Below are 17,662 nucleotides of genomic sequence, written 5' to 3' on the forward strand. Positions count from 1 at the left end.
GATTGATTTTGTGACGTGTGCAGCTGATAGCTGTCTTTTTCTTTTCTTTTTTTTTTTAACTAGGCAAGTCCGTTAAGAACACATTCTTATTTTCAATGATGGCCTAGGAACAGCCTTTTTCAGGGGCAGAACGACAAAATTTTCCTTGTCAGCTTGGGAATTCGATCTTGCACCACTAGGCTACCTATCTAGCAAATTTCACTGAAGTTAACATTGTCTTGATCTTAGTAAAGGGTAATTAAATTAGATGCGTATTATGTCAGTACATACTTTCAGCATGTATATTTTGTAACTTTGAGTCTGAATAAAAAGATGAATCAGGATCGAGTGGAAGAAGGACAGCTCAAGGTTTGAGGGAGTGTTGGATGTAGGATGCAATTGTATGCTAATTCTATTGTTGATGTTGTTGACTTTGTCTCCATACAGTTATTGTTGACTTTGTCTCCATACAGTTATTGTTGATTTTGTGTTTGTGTGTCCCCATGCAGGCAGGTCACCAGGGCTGGCACTGTGCCCTAGTCCTTTCTGTCACCTTCTGGGACTGCTGATGGTGCTGTTAGTTTCTGCTCTGTAATGGCCTCCCCTTCTGATGTGTAACCCTCTCACCCCCAATGGGCCATGAGGACTCTCTCCCACACAACTACAATGTTAAACAATACGTGTAATATATTTGAGTAAGGCTTTTGTAATGGATGGTTATTCAAAAAATGCAGAACTAAGAACAGATACAGCCCTTGGTTCACTCCAGACCTGACTGCCCTCGACCAGCACAAAAACATCCTGTGGCGGACTGCAATAGCATCGAATATTCCACGCGATATGCAACTGTTCAGGGAAGTCAGGAACCAATACACGCAGTCAGTCAGGAAAGAAAAGGCCAGCTTCTTCAAGCAGAAATTTGCATCCTGTAGCTCAAACTCCAAAAAGTTCTGGGACACTGTAAAGTCCATGGAGAACAAGAGCACCTCCTCCCATCTGCCCACTGCACTGAGGCTAGGTAACACGGTCACCACCGATAAATCCATGATTATCAAAAACTTTAACAAGCATTTCTCAACGGCTGGCCATGCCTTCCTCCTGGCTACTCCAACCTCTGCCAACAGCTCCGCCCCCCCGCAGCTACTCGCCCAAGCCTCCCCAGCTTCTCCTTAACCCAAATCCAGATAACAAATGTTCTGAAAGAGCTGCAAAACCTGGACCCGTACAAATCAGCTGGGCTTGACAATCTGGACCCTCTATTTCTGAAACTATCCGCCGCCATTGTCGCAACCCCTATTACCAGCCTGTTCAACCTCTCTTTCATATCGTCTGTGATCACCAAGGATTGGAAAGCTTCCGCAGTCATCCCCCTCTTCAAAGGGGGAGACACTCTTGACCCAAACTGCTACAGACCTATATCCATCCTGCCCTGTCTATCTAAGGTCTTCGAAAGCCAAGTCAACAAACAGATCACTGACCATCTCGAATCCCACCGTACCTTCTCCGCTGTGCAATCTGGTTTCCGAGCCGGTCACGGGTGCACCTCAGCCACACTCAAGGTACTAAACGATATCATAACCGCCATCGATAAAAGACAGTACTGTGCAGCCGTCTTCATCGACCTGGCCAAGGCTTTCGACTCTGTCAATCACCACATCCTCATCGGCAGACTCGATAGCCTTGGTTTCTCAACTGATTGCCTCGCCTGGTTCACCAACTACTTCTCTGATAGAGTTCAGTGTGTCAAATCGGAGGGCCTGTTGTCCGGGCCTCTGGCAGTCTCTATGGGGATGCCACAGGGTTCAATTCTTGGACCGAATCTCTTCTCTGTATACATCAATGATGTCGCTCTTGCTGCTGGTGAGTCTCTGATCCAACTCTATGCAGACGACACCATTCTGTATACTTCTGGTCCTTCTTTGGACACTGTTAACAACCCTCCAGATGAGCTTCAATGCCATACAACTCTCCTTCCGTGGCCTCCAATTACTCTTAAATACAAGTAAAACGAAATGCATGCTCTTCAACCGATCGCTGCCTGCACCTGCCCGCCCGTCCAACATCACTACTGTGGACGGTTCTGACTTAGAATATGTGGACAACTACAAATACCTAGGTGTCTGGTTAGACTGTAAACTCTTGTTCCAGACTCATATCAAACATCTCCAATCCAAAGTTAAATCTAGAATTGGCTTCCTATTTCGCAAACAAAGCATCCTTCACTCATGCTGCCAAACATACCCTTGTAAAACTGACCATCCTACTGATCCTCGATTTCGGTGATGTCATCTACAAAATAGCCTCCAACACCCTACTCAATAAATTGGATGCAGTCTATCACATTGCCATCTGTTTTGTCACCAAAGCCCCATATACTACCCATCACGGTGACCTGTATGCTCTCTTTGGCTGGCCCTCGCTTCATACTCGTTGCCAAACCCACTGGCTCCAGGTCATCTACAAGACCCTGCTAGGTAAAGTCCCCTCTTATCTCAGCTCGTTGGTCACCATAGCAGCACCCACCTGTAGCACGCGCTCCAGCAGGTCACCCCCAAAACCAATTCTTCCTTTGGCTGCCTCTCCTTCCAGTTCTCTGCTGCCAATGACTGGAACGAACTACAAAAATCTCTGAAACTGGAAACACTTATCTCCCTCACTAGCTTTAAGCACCAGCTGTCAGAGCAGCTCACAGATTACTGCACCTGTACATAAGCCCATCTATAATTTAGCCCAAACAACTACCCCCCCCTACTGTATTTATTTATTTTGCTCCTTTGCACCCCATTATTTCTCTCTACTTTGCACTTTCTTCTACTGCAAATCTACTATTCCAGTGTTTTACTTGCTATATTGTATTTACTTCGCCACCATGGCCTTTTTCTTTTGCCTTTACCTCCCTTATCTCACCTCATTTGCTCACATTGTATATAGACTTATTTTTCTACTGTATTATTGACTGTTTGTTTTACTCCATGTGTAACTGTGTTGTTGTATGTGTCAAACTGCTTTGCTTTATCTTGGCCAGGTCGCAATTGAAAATGAGAACTTGTTCTCAACTTGCCTACCTGGTTAAATAAAGGTGAAATAAAAAATATCTAACAAACAAATCTGAAAATAAAGAAAAATATTAGGACGAGCAATGCCAGAGTGGCATTGACTAAAATATAAATATGTTTTCTAATAAATAACTTCTGCATTGTACTCCTTTAATTTAGATTTTTTTCTTGGCAGCAAAATGTTTAGCTGAAAAATACGTTTAACATGGAGCTGTCAATCATCTCAGCTTCGCCTACATTTCCTAAACAAAGTGGCAGGGTCTGGTGTTGAAATGAGAGATTATGCCTTTAATTAAATATTTCATATTCAAATGTAAGATTAAGGGACAGTGCGATTTTTTTTTTACTAAATAAAATGCATACTTTTCCATGAAGGGGATTTCCTTTCTTGAAAAAAATGTTTTTTTAAAAAGAGATCAGCAACTCCTAGCATTGCAGAGCCTCGTTGTCTACTTTCACCATCTGCTTTGCCGCTTTCAGTTCAGAGTTCTGTCAAACCCGCACACACACACAGCCAAGATGGCGGATGCCGACGATTGGGGTGAGAAGAAAGTTCGAAATTATATCGTGCGACAGCTATATTTAGGGTTTTGGGAAATATGTGTAACATTGTGATTGATAATGGCTAGTTTATCGTTTCTGAACGTTTAAGATAACTGTTAGTTACCATTACAATGTGTATTTATAGACGCTGACAACTTCGAGGCGGACGTCGCGCCGATCAAAAAGGCGGTAGTGCTGGACAAATGGGAAGGCGAAGACGAAGATGAAGATGTGAAGGTAACCAAACAACTAACTAGCTAGCTACTTACACGATGAAGGCCATATTTCAGGTCATCATTAACCCGTTAGTTGTGTCTAACACAACACGCCTTGTTAGTTCGTCTGTGGACATTAGCTAGCTAGCCGCCAACTAGCATAGCATTATCCACGTTTCTAGCTAGTTAGCGTTAACCGATATATCTTAGCTAGCTCGATCTTGTACAAGCTGTGAGGCCGCACATGTGAGAACTGTCAGCGTGTGTCTCTTAGACTAGTTCTCTGACACTTTATTTTGGAAATGATCTACGTTGGTTCCTTTTTTGGGGGCTTATTTAGAAGCTAGCTAACGTTAACTTGCCAAGTTAGCTGCTAACCTAAAAAGCTATGTCAACTAATGTGTTGACTGGCTAGCTTTTAAGATAAACATGAATCATAATCTGTCTGTGATTGGCCATTGAAGTCAGTTCAAGGCTTTGTTATACATTTGATACATATGCACTTGAATGTAAGTTAGCTTGCTAACGTTAGTTGCCAACGTCAATCTTCCCTGATGATGATATGACTGAATTGAGCCTTACTACTAGATGCTTCCAACTCTGACATATGCTAAACGTAAAGTGTGTTTTCGAGAATCTTCAACAGACTCATCCCGTTGACTCATTTTCACCATTTGTCTGGAAAGTCATCCGAATGTATAGCGTTACTATGGGATCATACAGCTGTGGAAAAGGCTAGCAAAGCAGTTTCAATTGTTGACCATAGTTTCTGTCGGATATAGGTAGTGTTCAAGTCGTATGGTGTTTTCATGTCCTCGAAGCAGAACTTGATCAGTACAGTTTTTATTTAAATGAAACCTTTATTTAACTAGGCAAGTCAGTTAAGAACAACTTATTTACAATGATGGCCTACGCCGAGAGAAACGTTTTTTTTTTTTTTTCGACTTGGGCAAGGTACCTGTCTTATTCCCTTATTGGGGCCTCAGTGGATATAAAACATTTGCCAAATATTGGTTGAAATGCTTTACATAGCCACATTTTGTGATAATGTGGCTGTGACTGGTTCTGACATGTCTTCTGATGTTTGATAATGCAGTTGGTCTCGACCTCAGATCTTGTTGATTTCCTTGAAAATTAAGTCGAGACATACTCTAGACAAGTCCCAGAACCAACCACTTAACTACCCCTCGTCACATCATTTGACTCATTCGTCTGTTCTCCCTCTGCAGGATAACTGGGATGATGAAGAGGAAGAGAAGAAAGCAGAGGCAAAGAAATCAGGTGCAGAAATATACAACTTACAACCAATGGTTAGAGAAAGTAGTGGCTGCAGCCTGTTGTCATATATCATATGTTGATCTGCACATGCCTGTATATATTTTTTGAATAGATCACAAACATTTTCCTGCATCATACTGGCTGCTGCCTTGTCTTTTTATTAGCATGTACTGGCTGAAAATGTGTACTTTCAACTTGATTTGATGGTGGTTTCTGTTCCAGATGTTTGCGCTAACGTTGCTTTTTTTTATTTCAGAGGCCAAAGTATCGGAGAAGAAAAAACTGGCCGAAAAAATAAAGGAGAAAGAAAACCGGCTAAGGAAAAAGCAACAAGAGCTGAAAAAGAATGTGAGTTTAGGAAATGTTGGATTAACCTTGCAGTTCTGAATCTTTTCTCCCTTATGGATCCTTTACTTTTTTCTTGTTGTTAGTTGGATGAAGAGGAAGAGCTTACACCTGAACAACAGCTAGCAGAAAAGTTGAAAGTCCAGAAGATGCAGGAGGATGCAGACTTGGAGCTGGCAAAAGAGGCGTTTGGTAAGGTCCTGGAGTACCCTGTCAGGTTTACCCACTAGCCAGCCATATTGTTATTGTGTGTTCTCATTAGTTTTTGTTTTTGTCATTTCAGGAATTTCAGGGGGTAGTACCACAAACAATGTTTCTGGAATTGAAGCCATGTGCCCATCTTCTAAAGAGGACTTCACAGAGTTTGAAAAGTTGCTGAAAGTGAAGATATTACAGTATGAAAAATCTGTGCATTATTCAAGCTTCTTGGAGTCGTTGTTTCGGGAGCTTTGTATTTCATGTGAGTTCAACATCCTTCATGAATTATGAAACTTTATTATTCAGTGTGTTTTAGTTTTGTGCACTTACTACTTTAAAACAAATGCCAAACTACATGTCGAGATGTGTTTATATACATGAGCCATTCAACAATGGTTTGACTTGACATATTTGTAGTTCACTAACATTCAGGCTCAACCATTGTGTTAATGTGTCTAAAATAAATGTCCTGTTTCTACACAGTGGAAGTTGAAGACTTAAAGAAAATCAGCTCTTCCCTGACAGTTCTACTTAATGAAAAACAGAAGCAAGAAAAGGTAAGTTGTTGATTGTCTTATTCATGCAGAACAAAAATGATGTCATCCTTCTGGAGTTTTCATGAATTGTAGTTCTCCTTACATTCAGTGGAGGGAGCCCTCTACCAGTACCTCCATATTGCATTTCATTGGACTCTGCTCAAGGAATTAACTTACACCCTGGTTGCCCCATTTTACATGAATATTCACTTTGAAGAACACCAACTGTTTATTTGTAGCAATTGATTTAAGTTTTTTGTTTTGGTTTCACAGGCAATCAAAGGCAAAAAGAAGAAGAAAGGAGTTGTACTTGGTGGCGGTATGAAAGCCAAGGGGAAAGATGACCTTGCAGACTATGGAGAATTCGATGGTGGCTACACCCAAGACTATGATGACTTCATGTGACGACGGCTATATCCCCACTGCCCTTTCACCTTTAACCCTCAGAAATGCAGCTGTACTTCTCATGCTATCCAGTGTCATCCTGGAAAAACCTGAACAATGTGTCGCCCTTTCATTTTGCTTCAATGATCCGAGGGACTATACAGGGAGTATCCAGTACCAACACTTCTGTTAATACATAATGAAATGGCCTTTTCTCTCATTCAGACTCCAAACTTCATAAAAAGATACAAAACACAGTGAAAAATACTTTCCACGCTGTATGCGATTTGTAGAGCACGTTTTTGATTTTGAGAAATTATACGCTCATGTCAAATTCCAGTTGCTACTGCAGTGACATCTAAACAAATTAGGTTCTATGCAAATAATTTCACCCAGAATGTCTATAAATATAGGTATTTCACTTTACCTGTCGATGGGTTTCTTACAGGAAAGTATATAGTATCTATAACGTTGGTTGCCAAATACACATGTTATCTTTATCTATTGAAAGTTGCGTTCATGCTTTGAAACTGACACTACATGTTTAGTAGTTTTTACAGGGGGCTTATGCATTCACTGTAAAAATGGATAGACAAGTGTAATGCATTTTAGAGTTGGGCGGTATCTAAATTTTCATACCATCATACTGGTCCTGTACGCTCAAAATACATTTTAAGCGGCAGGGATTTATCCGGCAGGGTATTGATTGTCTCTGCTGTAACCAAGAAGCTTGATCTTGCAAGCTAGCCACTGATCTAGTAAGTTAGCAAACCAAATGTATAGCTGGAGATAATTTATTTGGCATGTCTAAAGATAGTTGTTCTAAGCAGTTGTATTCAAAATCATACCGTCTGTATTTCAAAATTATATGGTTTTACCGCCCAAGCCTAATTCATTTTTACAATAGATGTGACTCAAACCTCATGGACATCCTCTGGATACATCTCTTGAATATCCTTGAACAGTTGAGTGATTTTAGTTCATTTGTGTGCATGACAAACAGAGAATTTGCTCATCAATTACTACTAATGCAGATAAAATTGTGATCTGGCATGTTCTCACACAACTGGTCTCCTTAACATTGCTTCTGCGGGCTTGTATCAAGTGAGACGAGGAGGGGGCTTATGGGCTGACCTTAGTGTCTTCATACTGGTAGAAACGGACATGTTTATTCCTATTTTCTAACATTTGATAGTTTTCAAATTGTTAAGGAAATAGGAAATGGTGTACAATATACCATAAAAGATTACCAGCTCTTCAGTGTTTTATATGCATCTAATTGAATAAAATCACTGGTCGAAATGATTCAATTTCTTTACTTTTTTCCCTACCTGATTTCACTGACCGTTATGGCTTTCGTGAATTAGAAGTAGCTTGTCTAGTGTGCGCTTCACAATGTTGTCAGCTATGTTGTGAATGTGCGCCAACAAAGACTTGTGCAAGCGAATCAGCAATCTGACTCAGGTTGTTCTTGTTTTATTTTGGGCGTGGTGTCTTAATCACTGGTTACATTCTTGAATGGCATGTGTAATAAATATCCCATTATTTACAATTTCAAGTAGTAAATATGAATCACACCACAGGTGAAGAAAATACAATATTTGCAGTAACATTAAAATCTCCAAATGTTCCCTGGCCGTTACCTGTGTTATAGATCAAATATTTGATTTGAATAACACTTTCAGGAATACCTAGGATAGGATAAAGTAATCCTTCTCACCCCCCCCCCCCCCCCCCTTAAAAGATTTAGATGCACTATTGTAAAGTGGCTGTTCCACTGGATGTCTTAAGGTGAACGCACCAATTTGTAAGTCGCTCTGGATAAGAGCGTCTGCTAAATGACTTAAATGTAAATGTAATTTGTTCAGTTATGAATTTATGGTTATGGGCCTTACAATTGAAAAACATCTTTCAGTAACAAATGAAATGTTATTACAAACAGTACATTATGAAGACAAAAAAAACTATCTTTACTAAAGGGTTAAAATATATACATTTGAATACCATCACCAATACCCACTTTCTTTAGTGATTTGCCAACATGTCTGATGTGGAGACCCTGATCTGTAGTGCTGTACTTTAGCCTGAGGTGCGTGTGGGATTCCGAGTACTGCGTCTACGGCTGTTGCGGAGTGCATTGGCTCCTGCTCTCTGCTTCCTGCCTCGGCCATCCCTCACTGCCCTCGCCGAAGACTGCCCCGGGGAGTTCTGCAGAGCCTGGAACACGCTTTGACGGGTCACCTCACGGTTGCCACAGGTAAAGGTAAGTGCCACTCCCTCGTTGCTCTTCATGACACGGGAAGTGCCGTCAGAGGTGCCATCAAAGCAGCGTCCCAGTGCTATCTCTTTAGCTGTGCGGGGGTCCTGGTCTGTTACTGTGTAGATGCCATAGTTGTGGCCCAGAGGGTCCAGTGGTGCCAGCATTGTGAACTCATTGGTGTCGTTGTTGACGGCTAGAGGCAGGTGATTAATTAGGTACTCTTGAAGCATGGAGTTAACATTGTCCCTCTTACAGCTGCCCTGAGGGATCACCTTCACCAGAGTGCGGTCCACTCGGTCCTGGTCGTAGAGCATGCCGCTGCACTTGAACTCCAGGCACACAGCAGAGACGGTGGACTGGTCCATGTCGCGGATGCTGCGGGTGTCGCGGAGGCCATACAGTTGGCCAACGGTCTTTGGGTGAGTGCCGCCCTGGTTTCGGGAGCGCATGTTGATCTCATGGGGACCATTGATCTTGACCTTGACATAGCAGGCTCGGTACTCCATGGGCTTGGGCCACCAGCTCAGGTAGTCTTCTGTCCAGCTCATAGGATCGTCTTCGTTGAAAGGCACTGTGTTGTAGTCGTAGCGATCTCCCTCCACTCTGGTGAAGCGGAAGTGGCCTGCAGTAAATGGGGCTTCCTCACACTCTTTCAGTTGGTCAAATGAGTACACAGGTCCGTTGAGCTCTTCAGCTGTGTTTGGGCTGGGCTTGGCCACATTGATGCTGAAGGCTGTCTTCTTTAACCTGGGGTCATTGTGGTCTGACCGTCTGTAGTTCAGCTTGCCCAGGTATGGCTGAGGGACTCCAATGATGTTGGGGTTAAACTTGGGAGCAGATGGAACTGCCTCGAGTTCTTCTCCTCCCATGTTGGCCATGACATGGGCAGAATATGCGTCAGCTTTCTGGTCGTCGCAGAAGGCAGGCAGACAGGCACCATTGGGCCCAGTGATTACGCTGTCAAAGCGTCCCCAGGCACGAGGGTTGGAGGAGTAACCTGCAGTGGGCTCCATGTTGATCAGGGTCACCACCACTCCCTCTACCTGCTCGCTGGCCATGAAGCGATCGCTGCGGAAGCCTCGCACCTTGATGTAACACCTCCTGTTCTCTGGGACGTCCAGGTTAAACAGCCTCCTCTCTCTGATCTCCATGTTTCCAATGAGGAAGGTCCTCTCTTCCCTTTTACCACGTTGCTTCTTCTCCATCTGGAAGCTCCCCTCCTCCTCCCACATGCCTGTGTCGGGGTTCAAGGACCACAGCTTCATGGTGTCCAGGTGCTCAGGCATTTTCACCTGTGTTGAATCCATTTTTACCTTCACCTCTCCGGCGTTCAGTGGTTCTCCGGCCTCCTCGTCCCTGAAGTCAACTGAGAACATACCATAGGTTCTTAGGGGCAAGGTGTCACCCTCCTCTCCTACGAAGTTGAGGTCACTCTGTGCGGCTGCTGCTGTGGACACGTCTCTAGCGTCCAGAAAAGTGATGCTAGCCTTCACATTACCCACAAATACTTCTCCACTCTGCTTGTAGAAGGAGTTGGGTGGGATCTGGATCTCAGCAATAGGATCCTGGCCTTCCACCTCTCCCAGCTGAAGAGTGTTGAGCTCTGTTGAGCTGATGGTCACTGGTTCCTTCTTCCTCAAAAGCTTGATCTCATGGTAGACGGCGCCCCCTTTGGTGTTGAATGGAAGAACCTTGGTGGTGTTGACGAACTTATCCATGTTGTCCACAAAGGTCATCACCAGCCTCTCAGTGTCATGGGGGACCTGGATGGAGAAGGTGCCTTTGTAGCCTGTGCGGCTGACTCTGGCTCCATTGATGTAGACGTGACCAAATCTCATGGGCTCCCCAGTGTCTGCGGCCACAGCCCGCCCACGCACAATGACTCTGGTCTCCACACACTTCTGACAGCCACATCCGGTCACCACCATGGTGGGGAGCTCATAACCCTGGCATTTCAGTTGTTTCTCCTCCATCTTTGCCACCCCACAGCAGTATGCCACGGAGTCTTTGCACCTGATTCCATTGTCCAGCTGTCCTGCACAAGTCCCTGAGAGGCACTTTCCTACGTCGTAATAGAGTGAGTCCGAGCTGTTTTGATAGCAGTCATGAGGTAAGCGAATAAGGTAGGATTCGGGTTTTGGGTTACATGAAGGTTGATCTTTACCTGTGAGGAGAAAGGGGTAGAAAAGAGAACATTCCATATTAAAAGATTTACAATCTGATTATACAATGGAATTATTTTGAGAAAATCAATACCCTTTCATTCTCCATCTGATCATTGACTGATGTCATGCTAATGGCTGTTCACATAGTAAATATCAACCGTGGTGCTTTGGGATCAGACCTAAGACTGTGACTATGGCTGGTTTGGACTTGATGGCCCCAGCCTGGTTGCTGGCTCTGCAGTAGTACTCCCCAGTCTGCTCCATGCTCAGGTTTCTTAAGACCAGCATGCTGTCATAGTTCAGCTGCTTCCTGTCCAGCAGGCTGCCGTTGTGAAACCTACCAAGTCACAGAAGACTGTTGAACACTATACTCAGCTAAATCGGTTTCATTTTGATATGGTATATATAACATTTTTCAAGCGGTCATTAGAGATCCATTGGCTTACCACTGGTACTCTTCTGGCTCTGGTGATCCACCCACTTTGCAGCAGAGAGCAGCTGTCTGGCCCTCTCTTCTTGCCTTGTTCTCAGGGTTCTTCACCACATGGAGCTTCTCTGAGGGATCACATTACAGTGTCTGAGACCAATGTAACAATGTCAGCTTTCATTTCATTTTTTGTGACCATTTTACCTGCTCTTTTCAGCATGATACTGAGGACAGAGGTGTGTTCGGTGCTGTGGGGCACAGTGACTGTGTGAGGGGCGTGGTTCCGCAGCTGGACGGTCAGTGTGGCGTTGCCGTCGGGACAGATCCCTGGGATGCGGAAGTGTCCATTGTGGTCAGTGAGGGTGAGGAGTTTGGAGCTGGGGCCGAAGCGGAGGATGGTGGCCCCTGGGGCAGGGAGACCCCCAGCACTGCGGACAGAGCCCAGTACAATGTGGTCCTGACACATGCAGGCGTCACACTCCGCATTCATCCTACCCATCTCGCAGTGCAGTGTGCAACCTGGAACAGCAGCAGCAACACAGTTTAACATGTCAGACAAGGACTTTGTACATTGGTTTAGATCATGAACATTTCTAGAATAAAATGCTAATGGTACTGTGACATTACAGAAGTTTCCATCATATTTAATATCTGTAATGGAGATGTTGATAGCGACTCACCAGTCCCAGGGCATTCAGGTCCTTTGCAGGCTCTACCCTCCACTGTAGGTCCGCTGCACTGCTTAGGCTGGGACTGGCATTTCCTGGAGCGCACCTGCATTGCCACCTGACCACACTTGGCAGAGCAATGGCTCCAGTCTGACCAAGGACCCCAGGCATCCTGAGAGCCTTCTGACCCAGTGTTGCCTGATTGAAAACAGGTTTTCACTCCATTACAAAATATATAATTGCAGTAGATAGAAATGTTGCTTGGAGGATAAATGAAGCCTTTCACTATTATAGAACTGTTTTATTTGACGTAATACAGTAGCTACTTCTCAACTGTATTTAAAGTAAGGCTCCCAGCCACACATACCAGACTGACCTTTAGGGCACAGGAAGCGCACAGCGTAGTTGGAGCAGTTGCGGCCAGGGGCCTGCTCAGCGTTGGCGCACCAGAAGCCCAGGGTAGGGTCTGCGTGGATCTTCTCCCCCGTGTTGCGAGCGGGGATCCAGTCAGTGGTGCGAGCCTCCAGGGCCCGGGGGGCGTCACACACCCGCGCACGGTAGTAGAAACGGATAGCATCCAACTGCTCATAGTCTCCTCGACCTCCAGGGTGGTCCACGTTGAACCAAGTGGTCCACTCATAGTTATCTGGACACAGAATGTCGCACAGTGAGTACTACTTCAGAATGTTAGTGTTTCCTCTTTGTTTAGCTCTTTTCGCTGCTGCCGTAAACATAAGTGGTGCGATTGGGCTGTGATTCTGAAAGTTATAGTTCTTCATACCATATTATTACATGGACATTAACCAGACTGAAAGCCACAACCTGGACTTAAAGCCACAGTAGTGACAATTGTGTAAAGATATGTATTTTGGGATGTTACCTTCAGAGTGGTACACTGCAGGGTTGTTTTGTCTTGCAGCTCTCAAACTGTCTCTCCTCCATGTTCCTGTAAAACATCACACACACCTCACGATGACTCATGATTGACCTGTTGTGACATCAGACCAATTCCTTAATGCCGACCAGACTGGCCAAACCTCAGACCAGACAGACCAAACCTCTGGCTATTTCTTCCTAGAGTAGTCTGGCCACCCGTAAAGCAATTGGAATGAATCTGTATCTTTCAAATCGTTCAACTTTTCAACTATACTCTGAGTCATGGAACAATATATTACGACTTTGACTTTCTCTTCATGTTATGCCACACTAATCTATTTCTGGTGATTTGCCCTGTACTTTGGAAATAAAATGAATTGCTCCAACACATGAATGTGCCAATGGCATTTCAAAGTGGTCAAGGAAATATGTTGTGGACCAACAGTGAAAAGGCTACAAGAGTTGATTTCTTTTCCATTTATGTCCCATCGTTACTCTCAGCCTGAAACGTTCAACTGCTTTGTACTAATGTCACTGATCCCAAGATATTGATACTCATTTATTCATTCTCATTGCTGTGTAATTTACAGACTTACATTTGTAGTGTACAGTGTTACATAATGCACATCTGGACTTTTCCCAGACCATTGCACAGTTCACATTGGGGCTCAGTATAAACACGCTACTGGCACATACTTGTGTGGCCAATTGCAGACAGGTGTCTCCTTAGCCTGGTGCTTATACATATCCCGCCTACTTAAGGTTGTAGAGCAGAATCAGTAATGGGGACATGCAACAACATGCCTCTGTTTACTAACGGTTTGGGAGAATAAGGAGCACAGGCTTCTGCAGAGTCAGAGGATCACCAGGCTGCTGTCTATGTCCAAAGGAGACCTCTGTTCTGACTTCTCAAATTCACATTAGATAATACTCTCAACTGTATAATGAAATGATCAATGATAATCAAATTTCCACATACAGGATATCATCCTGGTTTATGTTTTGACACATGTTGAAAAAAATGTACAAGTTTTCCAGTTGAAATAAGTTACAATTCCCAACCTGAGCCTTGTGAATGAATTATGGAGTTACAGCTCCCAAACCGAGCTGTGTGTGTGTCTTGGATGTTTGTGTATGTGTGTTAGGGATGTGTGTGTGTGTGTGTTAGGGATGTGTGTGTGTGTGTGTTAGGGATGTGTGTGTGTGTGTGTGTTAGGGATGTGTGTGTGTGTGTGTTAGGGATGTGTGTGTGTGTGTGTGTGTGTGTTAGGGATGTGTGTGTGTGTGTGTGTTAGGGATGTGTGTGTGTTAGGGATGTGTGTGTTTAGGGATGTTTGTGTGTGTGTGTGTTAGGATGTGTGTGTGTGTGTGTGTTAGGGATGTGTGTGTGTGTGTGTGTTAGGGATGTGTGTGTGTGTGTGTGTGTTAGGGATGTGTGTGTGTGTTAGGGATGTGTGTGTGTGTGTGTGTTAGGGATGTGTGTGTGTGTTAGGGATGTGTGTGTGTGTGTGTTAGGGATGTGTGTGTGTGTGTGTTAGGATGTGTGTGTGTGTGTTAGGGATGTGTGTGTGTGTGTTAGGGATGTGTGTGTGTGTGTGTGTGTGTGTTAGGGATGTGTGTGTGTGTGTTAGGGATGTGTGTGTGTTAGGGATGTGTGTGTGTGTGTGTTAGGGATGTGTGTGTGTGTGTGTATTGGGGACAGTAAGAATGTAAATAATAACTGCTAATGAAGACCGACCTTGTGCCGTAGTGGTGACTCCCAGAGCTAGGAGGAGAGCCCATGTTGACAGGCAGCACATCCTGGCACACTGCTGTTGCCTCTGACCTTGTGGTAATGACCTTCACACGACAGCACTGAGAGTAGTCCAGCAACCCCTGTAGAGGGAAAATGTAAATACTTAGCCAGAATCATTGCTGGCAGATTAACAACAAACAAAAACAGTAAAGTGTAACTTTGTGTTCCACAGTACTAAATTTAATGATTTTATTTTCTATTGCATATGATTCCCTGGATGGAATATTAGGTCATAAATATCTCAAACATATCAAGTAGAGGACCTCCACCAAAGGAGGGAGGAGGTATAGGAGGACGGACTTATTGTAATGGCTGGAATGGAATAAATGGAAAGGTATCAAACATATGGCAACTACGTTTGACTGTTCCGATAATGGCGTTCCAGCCATTAAAATGAGACGGTCCTCCTATAACTCCTCCCACCAGCCTCCTGATCTACAACCCGGTGACAGTTATTAAATGCATTTTTTTCACTGAAGAGATTTATTTTTTTATTTTTTTTAAACATACAGTATATTGGTGGTTAAATACCCCAAGCAGAATGACAGATTTATCAAATAAAACAATTGCAATTTTTTAAAATTCTTCTCACACTTTGAGGTCTTTCGGGGTGAAACTAGAGGCGGGTGCAGAAACTTACAGAATGAAAGAACATTATGGAGAACCCTTCTCAAATGACACATCTGTGCTAGCCATCACTTGGTGTCAAGGGAACACTAAAACGTTTCTGCATCCATTGACCAACCACAGGGCTACACAAGCCAAATAGAAAACACACGCACACTTACATACACAAATGATATCCCATGAAAAGCCACGCACACACTTACTTATTCCCATGAACAGGCTACCTCCTTGCACAATCACACACAAACATTCATAGCTACACACATGCAAGCTGAAACCTATTGTCCGTCAATACGTCAAGCTTTCTTTCAAGTTCACACAGACTAATGAGAATGTCTTACAGTATTTTATGAAATGTCTGAACTCACAAATGTTGAACAATTTTATATCATCAATAAACCAACACTCAAAGAACAGAAGCTGAACTCGCTTCAGCACCCCCAAATTGTTTGTAAAAAATCTGTTTGAAAGAACAACGTTAACAGTAATGTTCAAAGATGGGTCAACAGGGAACGAGAGGGAAAGAGAAGGTGGCTATGATCTGTCTTACCCTGTGAGTATCTCTCTATAGTAGTGTTCAGTAGTCTCTCTCCTCCCTGTATGCAGGGTGCTGTGTCTGTGCTGACGGTCCTGCTGCTCTCTCGCTTATATAGCTCAGTGCAGAGCCCAGGGGTCGGATCTGTGCTATTCACAGGAAGCCAGCTGAGAGCGTGAAGACTGGAGACCACAAGTATGACTGAGCCCACTCTCTGCTGCTGCTTCTGGGAAGGTCGGGGGCTTACTGTAACCTGCTGTACCTCTGTGTCTATAGATGAGGATACCCAGGTCTAGACATAGACATAAGGGAGAGTTGACCTCAGTCAGGTGGGTCGTCATTTTAAGTGGACAATGAACCTAGTTAAAGCGTTTATGATCTCTGTGTTTGATGTACAGTTACAAGATGACATGGCATCATACTCTTGGGTGTTCTGAACATGTTTGTCTACTGTGAAGAAAATGTATCTCAACGCGCATGCACTCTTGACCCCTTTCTATGCGCACCAAAATGATAATCTGTTTCCCTGAATTGCGTTGTAAAAGCCTTAAACTGGAACATCATATTTTATAACTTAGCTAGTCATGTTGGCAATAGAACAAGCTTTTAAATTAGGCCCACCTGACCCAGATTACAACAACAACAGTAATGCTTGCTCTAGTTCCTCAATGGCACAGCGAGGAGAGTGAAACAAAGCACCTTATAGTTGAATGCTCTTTTTTTAAGTCCCGAAAGCGCATTGAAATTACTTGGGAACTGTGTACACTTTGGAGAGGTGAGTGGCCACTTGGAGACACAAGTTAGTCCTCTGACTCAAACCCTTGTCATTTTGATGTCTTATGTTGCACCTACACCGCATTTTTCAGGAATATTCTTATGTTACTGAATGTATCCAGAGTATTTTCAGATGTTGTTATAGACCAGTGCGGTGAGAAGTACAGTAAATGTCAAATGTGCATAAAATCAACAGTGTAATGTTTGGATTGAGTCTTGTCCCGTCAACTGTTGTGTCCTCACCTTTAGTCTAATCATTTCCTAACTCTCCCATTTTTTATTTTATTTTTTTAAACAAATACAAACATGCTGTTCCATTTCAATTGCTACCGTGGTTATGCATATGGTTTTCATATTTATTCTGTAAGGAACATTTCATTTTAGCCCTATCCATATAGTCCAATTCCCACAAGTGATAAGGGTTAATGGTGAAACTATCCCATCCATTTGGGATATTACTATAACAAAGAAGTGACTGAAAACACTTGTTTTTTAACTGCTGCGCGAAGCTCCTCAGTTTGTCAACAAAAACAATGTGCTGGGGCGGCCAGTGGAGCTGATTCCCCCATACTGCGGATTCCATCTTTAACCACCTAACGTACATGCCATGGATGGTCTGGTACTTCCTACCCTTCACATTGGAGTAGGTCCATGTCAGTATTCTACTATACAAAAAGAGAGTAGGATACTGTGGTAACTATAGTGAGAAAGAGAGAGTCAAAGACCTTCCAACACAGACAAGAACACAACACACCCATTCCTAAACAATTATATTAATGGTTTCAAGTTGAAATGCCAGCAATAGCCTCTAATGTGAATTGGTAATCACAATGGCTTCATCCCATGTGTGGTTGTCTTTTGATGTGCAACATCAACACACAGTAACATTTCTCTGAAGCTGCTCCCATCAACAGTTTAGATTAGAGGCCATGAAAACAGTTATTATGAACAACATGTTAGGACAGTAAACACACAGATTCGTGCCTTTTATTATTAGTATT

General features: G+C 43.5%; 2 protein-coding genes across 5 annotated transcripts; one reads left to right on the plus strand and one right to left on the minus strand.

The window, feature by feature from the left end:
• Positions 1 to 2,969: 2,969 nt before the first annotated feature.
• Positions 2,970 to 7,839, plus strand: LOC115118723 (eukaryotic translation initiation factor 3 subunit J-A-like). Of its 2 annotated transcripts, XM_065013046.1 has the most exons (9): positions 2,970 to 3,058; positions 3,516 to 3,576; positions 3,724 to 3,815; positions 5,023 to 5,074; positions 5,328 to 5,419; positions 5,503 to 5,608; positions 5,700 to 5,876; positions 6,098 to 6,171; positions 6,424 to 7,839. In XM_065013046.1, the coding sequence occupies exons 2-9, from the start codon at positions 3,555 to 3,557 to the stop codon at positions 6,553 to 6,555; spliced, it is 747 nt and encodes a 248-aa protein (XP_064869118.1). In that variant the 5' UTR covers positions 2,970 to 3,058; positions 3,516 to 3,554; the 3' UTR covers positions 6,556 to 7,839. The 2 variants fall into 2 exon arrangements, with proteins under 2 accessions (XP_064869118.1, XP_029503278.1); XM_029647418.2 differs by lacking the exon at positions 2,970 to 3,058 and having other exon boundaries at positions 3,303 to 3,576.
• Positions 7,840 to 7,988: 149 nt separating this feature from the next.
• LOC115118724 (cartilage intermediate layer protein 1-like) lies at positions 7,989 to 16,009 on the minus strand. 3 transcript variants are annotated; one of them, XM_029647421.2, is made up of 9 exons: positions 15,903 to 16,009; positions 14,669 to 14,805; positions 12,935 to 13,000; positions 12,431 to 12,700; positions 12,067 to 12,252; positions 11,591 to 11,905; positions 11,406 to 11,514; positions 11,139 to 11,296; positions 7,989 to 10,958 (listed from the first exon to the last, which is right to left on the minus strand). In XM_029647421.2, the coding sequence occupies exons 2-9, from the start codon at positions 14,727 to 14,729 to the stop codon at positions 8,614 to 8,616; spliced, it is 3,510 nt and encodes a 1,169-aa protein (XP_029503281.1). In that variant the 5' UTR covers positions 14,730 to 14,805; positions 15,903 to 16,009; the 3' UTR covers positions 7,989 to 8,613. The 3 variants fall into 3 exon arrangements, with proteins under 3 accessions (XP_029503281.1, XP_029503280.1, XP_029503282.1); XM_029647420.2 differs by having other exon boundaries at positions 12,422 to 12,700; XM_029647422.2 differs by lacking the exon at positions 12,935 to 13,000 and having other exon boundaries at positions 12,422 to 12,700.
• Positions 16,010 to 17,662: the final 1,653 nt, after the last annotated feature.

The sequence above is a fragment of the Oncorhynchus nerka genome, linkage group LG28 (genome assembly GCF_034236695.1).
Source record: "Oncorhynchus nerka isolate Pitt River linkage group LG28, Oner_Uvic_2.0, whole genome shotgun sequence".
Classification (NCBI taxonomy): Eukaryota; Metazoa; Chordata; class Actinopteri; order Salmoniformes; family Salmonidae; genus Oncorhynchus; species Oncorhynchus nerka.